General features: G+C 34.8%; 1 protein-coding gene across 4 annotated transcripts in view; it reads left to right on the top strand.

The window, feature by feature from the left end:
* The window catches only part of LOC131521699 (dynein light chain Tctex-type 5), a 51,728-nt gene that overhangs the window by 20,991 nt on the left and 15,393 nt on the right, over positions 1 to 15,344 (top strand). For 3 of the 4 annotated variants that reach the window (XM_058746672.1, XM_058746655.1, XM_058746665.1), the window contains one exon: positions 11,532 to 11,644. The exons of the other annotated variant lie outside the window; for it this stretch is intronic. In XM_058746672.1, coding sequence (XP_058602655.1) covers positions 11,575 to 11,644 — 70 coding nt within the window. In that variant the 5' untranslated portion in view covers positions 11,532 to 11,574. The remainder of the gene's footprint in view (positions 1 to 11,531; positions 11,645 to 15,344) is intronic. 4 annotated transcript variants of the gene reach the window in all.

The following is a 15,344-nucleotide window of genomic DNA, read 5'->3' as shown; positions in this document are numbered from 1 at the left end:
CTTGTCACTTACTTGTTCAGATGGCAATATACAGTGAAAATTCTTATTTGGGTCATATATTCCAAGACATAGGATAGAATCTGTGATTGTGAAGAACATTCACCTCAAAACATTAGATTCATACAGCCCACGCAAGCAAGATAATTCCGCACACGGCTGCAATTCCAGGTTTTCAAACAGAGATGGCGACAAAGAGGCAAAACTTATGGACTGCAGCTTTAATTTGTTGAATAAAAATTGGGAAAACCTAAATGCAATTCTATTGCCAAATGCTGGGATCATTTCAATCCCAAAATAAATGCGAAACAACAATGAACAAAAGATGTGGGCTGTTGTACTGTATATTAATATATTCCACATTGTGGTTTTTATAATAAAAATTTGATTGTGTATCTTTAACTATTGACGTATGAACACCAAGCCAGAAGCTACAATAATTTAAGTCTTCACAAGCTTTTAGAACAACAAAACACAATATCACTTCTTTGTTCACAGAAACTGACAATTGATTCATAAGAATTTGTGATTCACTAAAAATAACTGTTCATGCTTGGAATCAGACTTCTCTGTCCGTGCTATATGATTTTGATTCACTTAAAAGAATAGGCTCATACGTTTTTTTGCTCAGGGATCAGACTTATCTGGTCACTCTGTATGTTTTTGATTCACTAAAAGGAAGGGACTCGTAAGAGTCATTGCTTTGGAATTCTATATCTCTCGCCACGCTCTCTGCTTTTGATTCACTAAAAAGAACTTATTCATAAGAGTCAAATCACTCATGAATCAGACAACCTGGTAGCACTTTGTGTTACTCATATGAATCATTCACTTGAGCATCAGACTTCTCTGGATACAGTATATATTTTTGATTCACTCAAAAGATCAGCTGACATTCGAATGAGACAGTGTTCCGTTCGTCCATAGAAATGTGAAAACGATAAAACGGAATCAAGTGTAATGAAAATCATTCTGTCTGAATATTTAAAAAAAAAAAGAAATTATCAACACTAGTTCTGAAGAAAAACAAATAGCCTCTTAGTCTACATTTCCAACCATTTTCTGTCTGAAGTCCTATCAGTGACGAAACATGTTTTGACAATTTGAAAGAACATGAAAATGTACTTAGAGCTGGATTGTTGCCTGTGGAAATCCTTACAGCTTGGATTTGTACTCATAAGTTATCTAAGCTGCTAAAAGGCTGCAAGACTTTTATCATCATCATCAAATTTTGAAACCTTACACAATGCATTTGTACTTATATCACCTATAACCTATTTGCCCTCTCTTTCTATTGTCCATTTAAAATGATAAGTACTCTAGGGCTGAAGGAAGCAGTTTATTTATGTAAACTTTGAAAATGACTCTATAATCAGTACATTACAAGCTCTTACTTAACAATTACTTGTGCATTGACTTCAGGTGAATGCAATGGTGAATGCATGTGTTATGTAATGGGCCATTTGTCTGATTCGATTATGAATGGAGCACATGTCTACAATGTGATGACATCATTGTGCTGTGTCACAGCACTGTCTGAGTGTGTTTGCCCCTCTCCATCTGTGTGTGGGCTGCAGCATATTCTTTGAGCTCCTTCAGGAGCATCAGACAGTCTCTGCCAGTCATAGCCTGAGCCCTGCAATTATATGTACTCTCTCGTTCTCTCTTGCTCTCTCTCTCTGCTTCTCGAAATTTCCATGCGCACATCTCTCCTCTCCCTCTCCTTGTGAAGCAATGCTAATTGCTCTGATGAGGGTGCTTCGTGTTGATTCCTCTGATTGATTCTGCACCTGCTGCTGGATGTTTTAAGGGTTATTTTAGCACAGTTTCCTCATCCGGCTAGAGAGGAGAGGAATTCAGCAACGACCTGCAACAATCATACTGTGTCCTCAATGCATATTTGATGTTAAAGGGATAGTTCACCTATGAAGGAAAATTCTGTCAGCATTTGCTTGCTCTCAGTGGTATGACTTTCTTTCTTCCATAGGACACTAAGGGTAAACTTTGGAGTATATCATAACCTTTTCAATATAATGAAAGCACATGTCAAACTTCAAAAATGACAAAGCAAATGCAATAGCTTTGTATGAGACGAACTGATTTTTGATTCGTGATTCACTAAAGGTCTCGACATCTGCTCTAGCCATAGTATTGGCGGATTAGTAAACAGCCAGCCAGTCAGATCAGTCCAATAAATCAGTTGATTCAGTCCACAAAACTGAGGATTTGTTCATGAACCCGATTGATTTAGTTCTCCAGTTTAAGTCCTTGACTTAGTGATTAACAGTAATCATAAAATATTATCGTTTTATAGTCTGCACATCTCAAAGTTATCAAATGGCTTCAGAAGATTTAAAAGAACATGAGTCTTATAGATTACTTTTGTGATTCTTTTATGGTATTTTGGCATCCTTTTTGAAGCTTGCAGAACTGCTCAGAAACAGAAATCAGACATCGATTCATAAAAATAAAAAAAAAGACTCATAAGAGTCATTCACTCATGAAACAGACAGCTCTGGTTGCGCTGTATGTTTTTGATTCACTAAATGAATCAATGACAACTTCAGGCCCTAGTCATTGTAATGCACTGAAAAGGGATACCAGCACATTTTTAGAAATGTATTCTAAAAAAACTTATATTAAAGTTTGAAAAGGATATTTTATTTGATACTATTTTAGTAACAGTTTTAGTTTTTATTAATATTTTATATATAAATAAATTATAAAAATGAAAAAAACAAATTCTATTAATATTAGTTTTTTTCCTGTTTACATTTACATTTTAATAAAAGTTTTAGTAATGTTGTTGTGTGTGTGTGTGTGTGTGTGTGTGTGTGTTTTTATATATATATTTCTATATAGTTTAAAAAAAAAAATTTTTATAATATGTGACCCTGGACCACAAAACCAGTCTTAAGTCTCTGGGGTATATTTGTAGCAATAGCCAAAAATACACTGTATGGGTCAAAATGATAGATTTTACTTTTATGCCAAAAATCATTAGTATATTAAGTAAAGATCATATTCCATGAAGATATTATGTAAATTTACTACTGTAAATATATCAAAACGTCGTTTTTGATTAGTAATATGCATTGCTAAGAACTTCATTTGGACAACTTTAAAGGTGATTTTCTCAATATTTTGATTTTTTTGCACCCTCAGATTCCAGATTTTCAAATAGTTGTATCTCAGCCAAATACTGTCCTATCCTAACAAACCATACATCAATGAAAAGATGATTTATTCAGCTTTCAGATTATGTATAAATCTCAATTTCGAAAAATTGACACTTAAGACTGGTTTTGTGGTCCAGGGTCACATATTTATTCAGTTTTAGTTATTTTAGTACATCAAATTAAACTAACTGAAAATGTGAAATCTTGTATTGGCAACTAGCTGATATAAAATAAGTTTTTTTGGAATATTTTATTTTGGTATTGTTTATTTTATTTCAAGTAACAATAATCTGTTTCCATTGTTCTAGTTATAGTTACCTAATAACCCTGGTTTGTGATAGCATGAGAAAGTACATTTTTGAGTCTGCTATCGATTTAGAGCTATGTGTCAGTGTTAAATTCTTTTGCAATCTGTTTTTGAGGTGACATTCCTCTCTAGAGGATTACATCACTCAAACGAAGTCAAACTGAAACACACTCTAAAATTCACACTTTCAATGGCCTTAAACAAATAGCAGTTCACTGCTGTCAGCCATTAAACCTGTCATGGCGTGTGTGCTGATGCAGATGCACTGTATTACATTGGCCTCATTTACAGCAACAGCATAGAAATTGTAATCAGTCTCAGACTTCAGTCCTACAGCTGTACGCTCCAGCAGCATATCAAAGCAATCAATTACTCTTGCACTGAAATGCTCAAGGACTCTGCATAATTCTGCGTAGGCACTCTGAGTATTTCAGCTTTGAACTGTTGTTCAAAACCTGCTGTTTTCACGTGCATTGTATGCAACTCCACGACTGAATGAATGGATAGAAAAATACAGCTCAGAGGAATCCATTGATACTGAATGGATGTAATTTAAGCTGTGTTTGAGTGAGGCAGGCAACAGGAAGTCCATTGAAGGATGTGATGTGTAACCTAATTCCTTACAGTACAGATTGCCACACAGCAAACCGAGAAATGACGCCAAGCATTGATCTTCTGTCGGGGACATTGATGTAATGCCGGCTTAAGGAGATGAGCGTTTTTTCTGCTTTGAAGCTCCAGTTTATTAGGAAGATCTGATGTGTAATTAATTTATAAATATATTCTGTGTAGATTGTGATTAAACTGGAAATTATTTTCCAATTTTACAAAAAAAAAAAAATCTACATTATGCAAAGGACTCAAAGGTCTCACATGGACCTATGCAAAGTATGTAAGCAGTTACGTAACAGTCAGTGGTTTTGTCAGTTTGAAGCAATGAATAACTTTTTAGTGCCCAAAGACTGATCATAGTTCAAAAACAAACAATATGCAGGTATTTGCTGAGAAAATATTCCATGAACGTGAAAGAGAAACAAATCTCTAGGCATTCCTGAAACCCCAAGGCTGTACATTAGCGTCTGTGACTGATACTGGATTCTTGTGATAGTAGACATATCTGACGTATAGTTGGTTGAGACTTAAGTGACTTCTGTTATGTGTCAGACAAAACCAAAAACAAGATTGATAGTTATGTATAATGATAGATCTGTATGTGTAAGCATTCCTTAGGCAGCAGAAAAACTACAGTCCTTCATTTGTGTGTGCCATTTTTTTTATCTATTTGTTTATCTATTTTATATTATTACTTCATTGTCTTTTTTAATTTAGTTTTTGTTTTCACTTGTCATTTTTAGTTAGAGTTTTCTAGTTTTTATTTAGTTAGTTTAGTTTTACTGTTTTAGGGTTATCAAAGTTAATGTGCAAAGTAGTGTCATTTAAAAAAAAAAAAGTATGTTATGTTGAATTTTTCTAATGTCATTTTCATGTTTAATGCAGGAGGGCTGTGAAAGGTTTTATACAATGCACTAAACACTGAAACAAAAATTAATTTTTATTTTAGTTTAGTAAGTTTGGATCATAAAAATGTATTTTAGTTTAGTTAATTTTTTTTAGCATATTTCTCACTCTTCTAAGTTAGTTGTTATTTTTATTTCATATTTAGTTTTCATTACATGCTATGCTGTATGTACTAAGCACTATTAATATATTCCATCAGACATGGTGTGAGTTCCTGTCAACAATTTCTATCAGCAAGAGATGTGAAATTATATCAAAATCGCAAGGGTGTTGTATGTATCTTCAGATTTTTAATTGGCCTCCATATAAAATAATCTGTGACAGAGAAATGGCAATGGTCCCATCTTTCCGCTGTAAATCTTTTATTGCTGTCATTTTGTTTTATGGAAAACTATTGATTTTCCCAGATCACCAGGACAGGAAGCCACAGACCCATTGCATAGTTGATCCCCTGAATTCTAAATGTGTGTATATGCGTGCTGGTGCATTGCCACGCATTTTCCTGCCATGATGTCTGTGTATATCTTTTTGTTGGAGAAATACTCTTTCTTTCAGTAGGCAGAAACAAGGCAATCAAATAGCTTATGATTTATTCAAGCTTTGTTTTTTATTCCCTGGAGTATTTTCTGCTCACTTACATAATTATGTGGCTTTCTCTCACTTAGTTCTGCTCTGGAGAGGTGCACATTGCTGGCAGGCATGATTCATCGTTTGGGCTGCATTGCTTTACTCACTTAATTTAATGGAGCTCGGGCTACATGCCTTCCTGCCTTCCTGCCTCAGTGCTTATGAGGCCCATGTGAACTTTCTTCTACATCAGCTGTTCTGACCTATTCAGATGCTTTCCTCTGATTAAAAGCTCACTTTGGTGAGTTTGGTTTCCGGGAAATGGAGTTTTCTGCTACTAAAAGTTAATGCTTTGTCATATCTGAACTGGTGTTCGTAGCAGATGTCATGGTTCATAACCAATGTTTTGATTATGTAGAGTATGTAGAAACCCAGAGGAACATTTTATTGCTCATTTGTGGGCTTTCATTGCTCAGGAGTTCACAGTTATGCTTTCAACTCTATTAACGTTTTTCTTAGGAATAAAAACAGAAATTGTTGTATAAAATTGATGTCGACAGCATTTTGATCTATTTTAAAATACAAAGTCTCTGGATTTATTGGCAAGCTTTAGTAACTTGGCAAATCTGAGCACAGTTTGAGACCTCTTTAAAATATCTTCTAGGAGATCCAAAAATGAAAATCCTGTCATCATTCTGTGAAACATAAAAGAAACTACAATTCTGGAACATACAATTCTGAAAAATGCCTCAGTGTTGGAAGACCAACATTCTTCACTCTTAAAAATAAAGGTTTTCTTTTATGTTCCACAGAAGAAAGTTAGTCATACAGGTTTGGAATGGCATGATCATTGTAGGTTTAACCATCTATTTAAACAAAAGCCTTCTCAACATTTAATCTCATTGCTGTTTAAAAAAAAAAAAAAAACAGCTGAGATACTGTATTTACGAAACCTTGATTTTGATTTGGCAATAGTTTGTAATCAGGTTATCCAACAGCAAAATAGGGCATTGCATATAGCACCAGTAATAAGAATGATTAACAGACATGAGATTAGATCCAAGATAATGAAACAGTCGTGTGTTGTCGTCAAGGAGTGTCCTTTTGTGTGGTGATGCTGGGAGACTCATAGACATGCATTAGTTTCTGGCTCAGACTTCAGTGAGCTCATCCTATGATTACTCTGTGTGGCTGACGTATGGCCGGAGACCAGGGAACCTGGCTGCTGCTGTTGTCAGGGAAACCAAGTTGAACTCTCTGATTTCGAGACATTGTGTTCACAAGCTTTAGGTATAATAATAAGTGGTGAATCAGTGCTTTAAGTAAAGACTGAGCTTGTGTCATAAGCAGGGTCATTCAGTCTCACATACTCTGAAATTGTACCATGGTGCTGGGCAATGTGGGTTTGAACCATTTCCTGTCCTTTCTCTATTACCCACTAAATAAATAGGGGGCAAAAAAGGTAGAAAAGGATCATGCAACTATAATCTAAGCATTAAATATTGTTTTTATCTATTTATCCAACTGTTCTAACCGAACCCCTCCAGAAGGCCACAAGTGAGTGCTAGGGGCTTCATGGAAAATTTGAAAGAATGTAAAATGATAAAAAAATATAACAATAGCAACAGATATAGTTTTGTAATATGCTAATATATAGTTTATGCACAATTGTATAGTATACATATTTTGCATGCCTGCTGTTTCTGCTTGCTAAGTGGTGCTCTGGATCAATATTTGTTGTAAAAATAAATAAAAATGTAAAAAATAATAATGATTAAAAAATGTGAAAATGATTAACCATTGAATATGTTGAAATATGTCTCTAATATTCTATTATTGGTTGAAAATACACACTAGCATTCAAAATTCGGGGTCTGTAAGATTTTTTTAATGGTTTTTGAAGTTTTTATAAAGAAAAAATTAAATAAAGAAGATTGTAATAAAATCAATAAAATAGTAATTTCTTTCAAAAAATATATTTTTTAACTGATCTTATCTAACTCTAAACTTTTGAATAATTGTGTACAGTGTTAAAATAATCATATTTTTCAACATAATCACGCACACACACACACACACACACACACACACACACATATATATATGTGTAATTTATTAAAAAACATTTTTTATTCATTTAGTTTGACAAATAATATATATATATATATATTTTTTTTATTTGGAAACATGATGTTACAATATCTTGTTTCATTATCACTCTTTTTCAGTTGTATTATATAGTAAATGGGTTTTTATACTGGATAATATAAATAACTCTGTATTTTAAGAAGTAAATCATCATATCTGGATGTTTAAAAACCTCTGACCATTTGCTGTCATTGTTTTTCTCACAAATGTCAACACCAATGCATCACTTCTCAAACTTTCTCTGACTTTCTCATAAAACACTTCTCACTGTATATTTGTCACTTTCTGAATCACTTGTTCAGTGCATGCGAAGCCTATGACAAAGTGCCATTGCGCTATTCTGCGATCTTCAACCACGAGGTCCAAGTGAACATCTGCTACCGATGAATGAATGCAACGACTCCCTTCAATTCTAAACAACCACTCTTAGCATTTATACTCTAGGGGTCAAAGTTTAGAATACCAACTACTAGACATCTTGAGCTCATGAGCGCTCTTCTTTGCTTTGATGTGTAGTTGGGAGGGCCGGAGCCGTTTTGACATTACATGTGGAATCTATATTAAAACCAGTCAAGATTATAAAGTCTTCCCTCCTGCTGACGCACACAGAGAAACTGGCCTTTACGGTCCTCTATAGAGGGATGCAGTGTTTAGAAAGCAGTGTCAGCTGTCTGTGTAAGAAGCTTGCGTGGTGCGCTATTTCACTCGAAGGGTGCTATTAACTGTGCAGCATCTCACACTTCCGTGCTGTAAAGCTAGGAGAGACCGAGCAAAGGAAAACACTCTCAGACACCCATGGTGTCAGCCCTCTCACCCCACTGTTTACATTCCTCTTTCACACAGCATGGGAAATCACCCTGTGTGTCTGACACCAAAACAGCATTATCCTCTGCTCGAAGAGACCAGTGATTTAGAACATAATTGCACTGTATTTTCTTTCAGCTACATTATCCAAGAGTCTCTTGATTTTCTCTTCTGTTCTCCTGTTTTGTGTCTACTGGTGGCATTGTGATTAACACGCCATGTGTTTAACAATTTAGAATGGATGAATAATTAAAATAAAAACAGTTTGTGTGTGTGTGTGTGTGTGTGTGTGTGTGTATATATATATAAAACTGATAGGTTGACGAAGATTCTAAAGTGTGCTATTCCAGGAATGCCTGCATAAGACTTACAAATCTCTGCTTCAGATAATTTCAGTTATTTCAAAGGTACTACCAATTTAATTTAATTTAATTTTAATTTTACTAAATTCCCATTTTCTATTTAATATTTTATAAATTTTTTTGAATTTTATATATATATATATATATATATACATATATATATATATATATATATATATGCAAGGTAAAATGAATGTTTTTTTTTTTTCTTTTACCATGCCACATAAACCTGTGACTTGCACAAAAAGTGTTGCAAAAAATTTTGTATTTGAAATAAATGTTATTCTTTTAAGATTTCTATTCATCAAAGAAAAAATAGGAAGAAAAAAAACATGGCTAAACAATTATTTTAAATTGTAATAATGTTTCACAATATTATAATTTTTACTTTATTTTTCTAATCAAATAAATGCAGCCCTGGTGACCATAACATTCAAAAATATTAAAAAATCTTACAGACAAACTTCAAACTTCAAACAGGTCTGTAAATGGTATTTGTATGGTGGTGTAAATATTATGAGCTATGACCATATATATATATATATATATATATATATATATATATATATATATATAATATTAGATTCAAGTTTATGTGTGTGTGTGTGTGTGTGTGTGTGTATGTATATTCTTATATATATATAAGAAGGCTCTGAAAATAAACCTGCATTATTAATCCTTTTGAACTTTTATTTAAAGAAATCACAAAAATATAACCTTTCATTGAACTAAAACAATTGAAAATGGGGGAAAATCTCATTATGAAATAAATGTTTTGGTACCCCTAGAGATTCTTAAAAGTAAAATACCTCTGAAGTATATTCCCATTCATATTTACAATTTTGAGCACACCAGGGGGATTATGAACATTAAATTATCCAGCCATGGCTTCCTGTTTCACAGAAATATAAATAGGAGGGAAAACAAAGTCCAAATTCCCTTAATCATCAATCACAATGAGAAAAACCAAAGAATATATTTCTGATGCGCAGCAAAAGATAATTGAGCTTCACAAATTAGAAAGTGACCTTAAGAAAAGGGCTAGAGCAATGAAAATTCCCATTTCCACCATCAGGGCAATAATTAAGAATTTCCAATCAAAATAAAATGTTACGAAACTGCCTGGAAGAGGATGTGTGTCTATATCGTCCTAATGCACGGTGAGAAGGAGAGTTTGAGTGGCTAAAGACTCTCCAAGGACCACAGCTGGAGAATTGCAGAAAATAGTTGAGTCTCGGGGTCAGAAAACCTTAAAAAAAATTGTCAAACAGCACCTACATCACCACATGTTGTTTGGGAGGGTTTCAAGAAAAATTCTCCTAGCTCATCCAAAAACAAACTCCAGCATATTCAGTTATCAGACACGACTGGAACTTCAAATGGGACTGGCTTCTATGGTCAGATGAAACTAAAAAATGAGCTTTTTAGCAGCAAACACTCAAGATGGGTTTGGTGAACACAGGGATAAAAAGTACCCCATGTGTACAATGAAATATACTGCTGTATTTTTGATGTTGTGGGCCTATATTTCTGCTGGAGGTCCTGGACATCTTGTTTAGACACATGGCATCATGGATTCTATCAAATACCAACAGATAAAAAATCAATAAGTGACTGACTCTGTTAGAAATCTTATAATGGGCCATGTTTGGATCTTCCAACCGTACAATAATCCAAACACAAACCTCAAAAACAACACAAAAATTGGTCACTGAGCACAAAACCAAGCTTCTGCTGGCCATTCCAGTCCTCTGACCTGAACCCTGTAGAAAATGAGTGGGTGAACTGAAGAGAATCTAAAGGGTCTGGAGTGATTCTGGATGAAAAAAAAGGTCTCTGATCTCTTGTCAGGTGTTTTCTAACCTCATCAGGCATTATAGGGTTTAATAGAGCATTATAGAACTGTTAAACTGGCAAATGGAAGTTTCAAAAAGTATTGAATAAAAGGGTACCATTAATTGTGACCAATGTGTATTAGAGAAAAACATTTATTTCATAATATTTCCCCCCATTTTAAATTCTTATTCTCCAATGAAAGGTTAGATTTTTGTGAATTTTTTAAAATAAAAGATCAAAAGGATTAACAATGCAGATTAATTTTCACAGCCTTCTTTGATCATATTTACCAAGGCTACCAACAATTCTGACCATGTGTGTATATATACCAAAGAAATTTACATACCACATGACTCTTAGCTTTTGCTTTGCTGCTAAGAGACTATATCCGGCTTATAAACATATATGGAGAGAGAGTGGGGTGGGGGTGGGGGGTGTGACCCACCAGAGTTACGGAGTATAAATATGGATCTGCCTGTGGATGACTCATCATATCCTTGATGTGATGATAGGTTTGGAAGTTTCCCATGGCAACAGGCACATTTCCATACAGGGGTCCCATCTAAATGCGTAGATGGGTTGATCACAAGTGATGCCTAATCACGTAAACAGACTTTTTATTCCATTTTCACATCCAGTTAACATTGCTTGAATGGTAAACAATCCCTAAACGGTTCTTAGAACAAATAAAAGTAGTTATCAGAGCGTGGTGAAGTATGCCAAACCATCTGTGTTTAATGGTTACATAAAGCCATTTTTTCAGTAGAAAGCACTGTTTAGTGTGCACACTAATTATTCTTCTCTTTCTGGTAGAGAGATCACGAAGCCTCTCAGATGTGAATAACAGAGAGCGCTGATGCACCTGGTGCCTGGACATTCCAGCACACCGGCTTTTCCCCTGGATGGAATCAAATGTGTTCTGGAAAGTAAGTAGCAACATGAACATCACCCCAGGAAACAGATGTGAGGGGGAGAGAGAGAAAAGACAGAGAAAAAGAGAAAAGAGGAGGGTGGGGGCGGCTGCCTGAGGAGATAATGTGTGACTGGAAATACAATGAGAACGTCTCACTCTCTTTCTTTCTGTCTCTCTCACTGGGAAGCCCCTCTGCCGGCTTCGGCAGACTGTACCCTGATTAATCACTGCTGTAATGTTGTAAGATTAATACAGAGAGCAGCTCTGTGGTGCTTTGGGAAGTAAACACAGTACATGGTGGGGGGCAAATGCTCCATTTTTCAAGCGCTGATTGCTGCACCTGTGCATGCCAGATCAGCAGGATGATCGATCTTGGCGAGTGAACGCGTCCAAATTCTTGTGCTTTCATATTATGTACTGAATTTGATGAAGAACATCTTGATTTTTATGCAGGATTCCTAATCATACACTGATTTCACAAACAGTTACGAATAAAAGGCCTAGTATTGGGAAGGTAACTTTGGAAATGTAACAGGTTACAGATTACAAGTTACCCTATTTAAAATGTAATAAGTAGTGTAACTATTTCAATTACGGTATTAAAGTAAAGTAACTGATTACATTGGATTACTTTTTGATCAGTTAAAAATACTTTTCTAAATTTCTAATGAATGTTTTCAACTGTTAATCATTTTCATACATCTGGGTTAACCTTAGTATTAAACACTGATTACTGTCAGATTTTCAAAATCCTTCATCCATTGAATTAAGATTATAATAATTTCATTTTAAAGCACAGCCACCACAAAATCAGACTTCAGAACTACTTTTTACTTTGAGATTGTTCTGATTTTTGATGTTTAAATTTTCAGTGCTGGAATGCATTTTTATCATTTGCCACGGTGGCAACTCTCAGACAAGTTGTAGCTTTTAGCAGCAATGTGGATTGATGTAATTGGCAGATGTAGTGTGCGGCAAATGAGAGAACCAATCAAAATCATCAGAATAGCAACACTTTACTAAATGGCCTTTAAATGACAGGAGGCATTGTGCACATCAAAAACAGGTAAAGCAACAAATTAATATTATTCATAATAACATTTAAATAAGTAACTGTAACTTAATTACACTTTTTTCTCTGTAATGGATTACAGTTACATTTATATTGTAATTAAATTATGTAACGCTGTTACATGTAACTAGTTACTCCCCAACACTGCAAGTGACACTGAATTAAATGTTAAATTTTGAAGTAGAAAAACTAAAATCGTATTTTCTTGTAAAACATACTCCAGTAATCTTCTATGTTGGCGTCGTCCTTTGACCTGTGTGTTTTTGTGACCTATGATACTATTGACCGTGAAAACTGTTTACTCGAGTGTTGTTAATGTAAACACAGGATTTTTTTTTGGTATAATGCACTTACTGTATGGCTCACAGTTTTCTGCCGTTTTTTTTAAGTGATGGCTCCCAATAGTCTCATGAGACAGCAACGCATCCACTGGTTGCACAATTTAGAACCTCAACAGATGCAGTACTTCATCTGTATATTGTATATTGAGACTCAATATTCAAACATGCATATATGTATACATGTGCAAAACTGTACATTTTAGATTAGAGGTTTTCAATCCTGCATCTAGAGGGTCAATGGCCTGTAGAATTTAGCTTCTACCGGCTTCAACACACTTCAGGAAGTTTCAAGTGAGTCTGATGACCTTGATTAGCTAGTTTAGGTGTGTTCAATTAAGACTGGGGCTAAACTGTGCCAAACAGTGGTCCTTAAGGAACAGGTTTGGACCCCCTTGTTTTAGATGTTTAGATGGTCTTTATGACCTGAATTCAGTATGTCAAATAAGGAAGATCCAAAATGTGCCATTAGTGCTAATATAATGGACTGAGGCATGTATTATTTTGCTGCTGCTTCTGATGATTTTGCAAAGACATGACTTAATCTAATCATTCGCATGTCATGTGACTCATTGCAATGTACTGACTCCGTAACAGATAAGATCCTCTTTTATCAGGGTGCAAACCTAAGAAGGAACAGTGTCCTCTCATCACAAATGCAGCTTGTTTCAGACAGCAGCATTTTCGGTTGTGGTTGGCTGGCTCAGAGATACTCTCTTGAGGGAGTTTGGACTCATTTGAGTCCTTCCCATCAGCAGAGCACTCATGCAATCCCTGAATGAATCAAATCTCAGCTCTGCTCACATATCGCAGCACAGTCCCTGCCTCCAATGTACCAGGCGTGAAAGCACACCGTACTGTGTAGATTTGAGAAAGACAGTGATTTATATGTATAAAGGTGCAGTGTGTCATTTACAGACTTGAGCAACAAGTCGTGATGCTAAACGCGGAGAGAGTCCAGACGTATCAGTCAAAATATATCTGAGTAATAGCACAGATAAGTTGAATTCTTGCTGTATCTTTCCTCCCATAAAACATTCTCTCGCAAGGCATGCTGCCAATTTTTATGTTTTTACAACAGAGAGACATTGGGGAGTTTCGCTTGTCACTCCCATAAAAACTAATTTTATCTGTTGGCCGGCTTTAAGAGCTCTTGTATTTCAAAGATAATCCCCTGAAGTAATAGCTCTCACCACACATCGCCTGAGAACTGTGGAAATAACCTAAAAACACACTAAGAGCTTCCTTGTTGTTGTTCAGTCGACCCTTAGGACTTGGTTCTCGACCTCAGAGCCTCCTCACGCTGTGTTAATCTACTCGAAAAGGTCACCCGCATGAACATCAACACTCCAGATGTACCACCTGCCTCCTACTGAAACCGTTAGTGTTATTGTGTAGGCATAGACAGTCTCACACTCACACACTAACATCAACTCTCTAGACAGCAAGCGTACAAAATATTAGGCCTTGAATTAATTTGAGTATTTTTTAAATTTCATTTTATTGTATTAACATCACATTTTATATTATATATTAAATTAATATAATTAAAAAAAATACTTTATTTTTGTACTAATTAGAATATTATTTATTAATTCTTAAAGGGATAGCTCACCCAAAAACGAAAATTCTGTCATTAATTGCTCGCCCTTATGTGTCATGGTATTGTCATGAACGTGTGTCAAAGACTGACTCGGAAGAGATGTAATTGTTAAATAAAGTCAAATTAGGTACTTTTAAAATTAAAGTTGAACCACTGATGTCACATGGACTATTTTAAAGATGCCCTATACTACATTTCTGGGCCTTGAACGTGGTAGTTACATTGCTGTCTATGCAGGGTCAGAAAGTTCTGATTTCATCAAAAATATCTTAATTTGTGTTAATTAATGACAGAGTTTTCATTTTTTGGTGAACTATCACTTTAATAAGTATTAATGTTTATATTAAGCGTTAACATTACACTCTATTAAAATGAATTGTGTATGAGAAATCACTTGTCTATTGAAATCATTTTTTTTTTTAGTTGATGACATCACATCTGTTCTATATGAATTAGGTAATCCAAGAATGCATTGCACCATGCTTAGTGAAAAATTACAAGCTGAATGAGTCACAAACATTTTTGACAATAAATATACTTTAGTTACAAATTTTTTTGTTGTTGCTGAAATAGCTCAGTGTAATTAACAAAAAGACAATTTTGCCCAATATTTCCTATGTATTCTTATGAGTTTATCAGTGCTGTGTTGTTAGCTTAACATAATAATGCTACCATCTAACTCTATAAAAAGAGATATATT

This window comes from Onychostoma macrolepis, chromosome 02, assembly GCF_012432095.1.
Source record: "Onychostoma macrolepis isolate SWU-2019 chromosome 02, ASM1243209v1, whole genome shotgun sequence".
Classification (NCBI taxonomy): Eukaryota; Metazoa; Chordata; class Actinopteri; order Cypriniformes; family Cyprinidae; genus Onychostoma; species Onychostoma macrolepis.
Note: the sequence above shows the minus strand (reverse complement) of the source record. Positions and strands in the feature narration are given on the sequence as shown.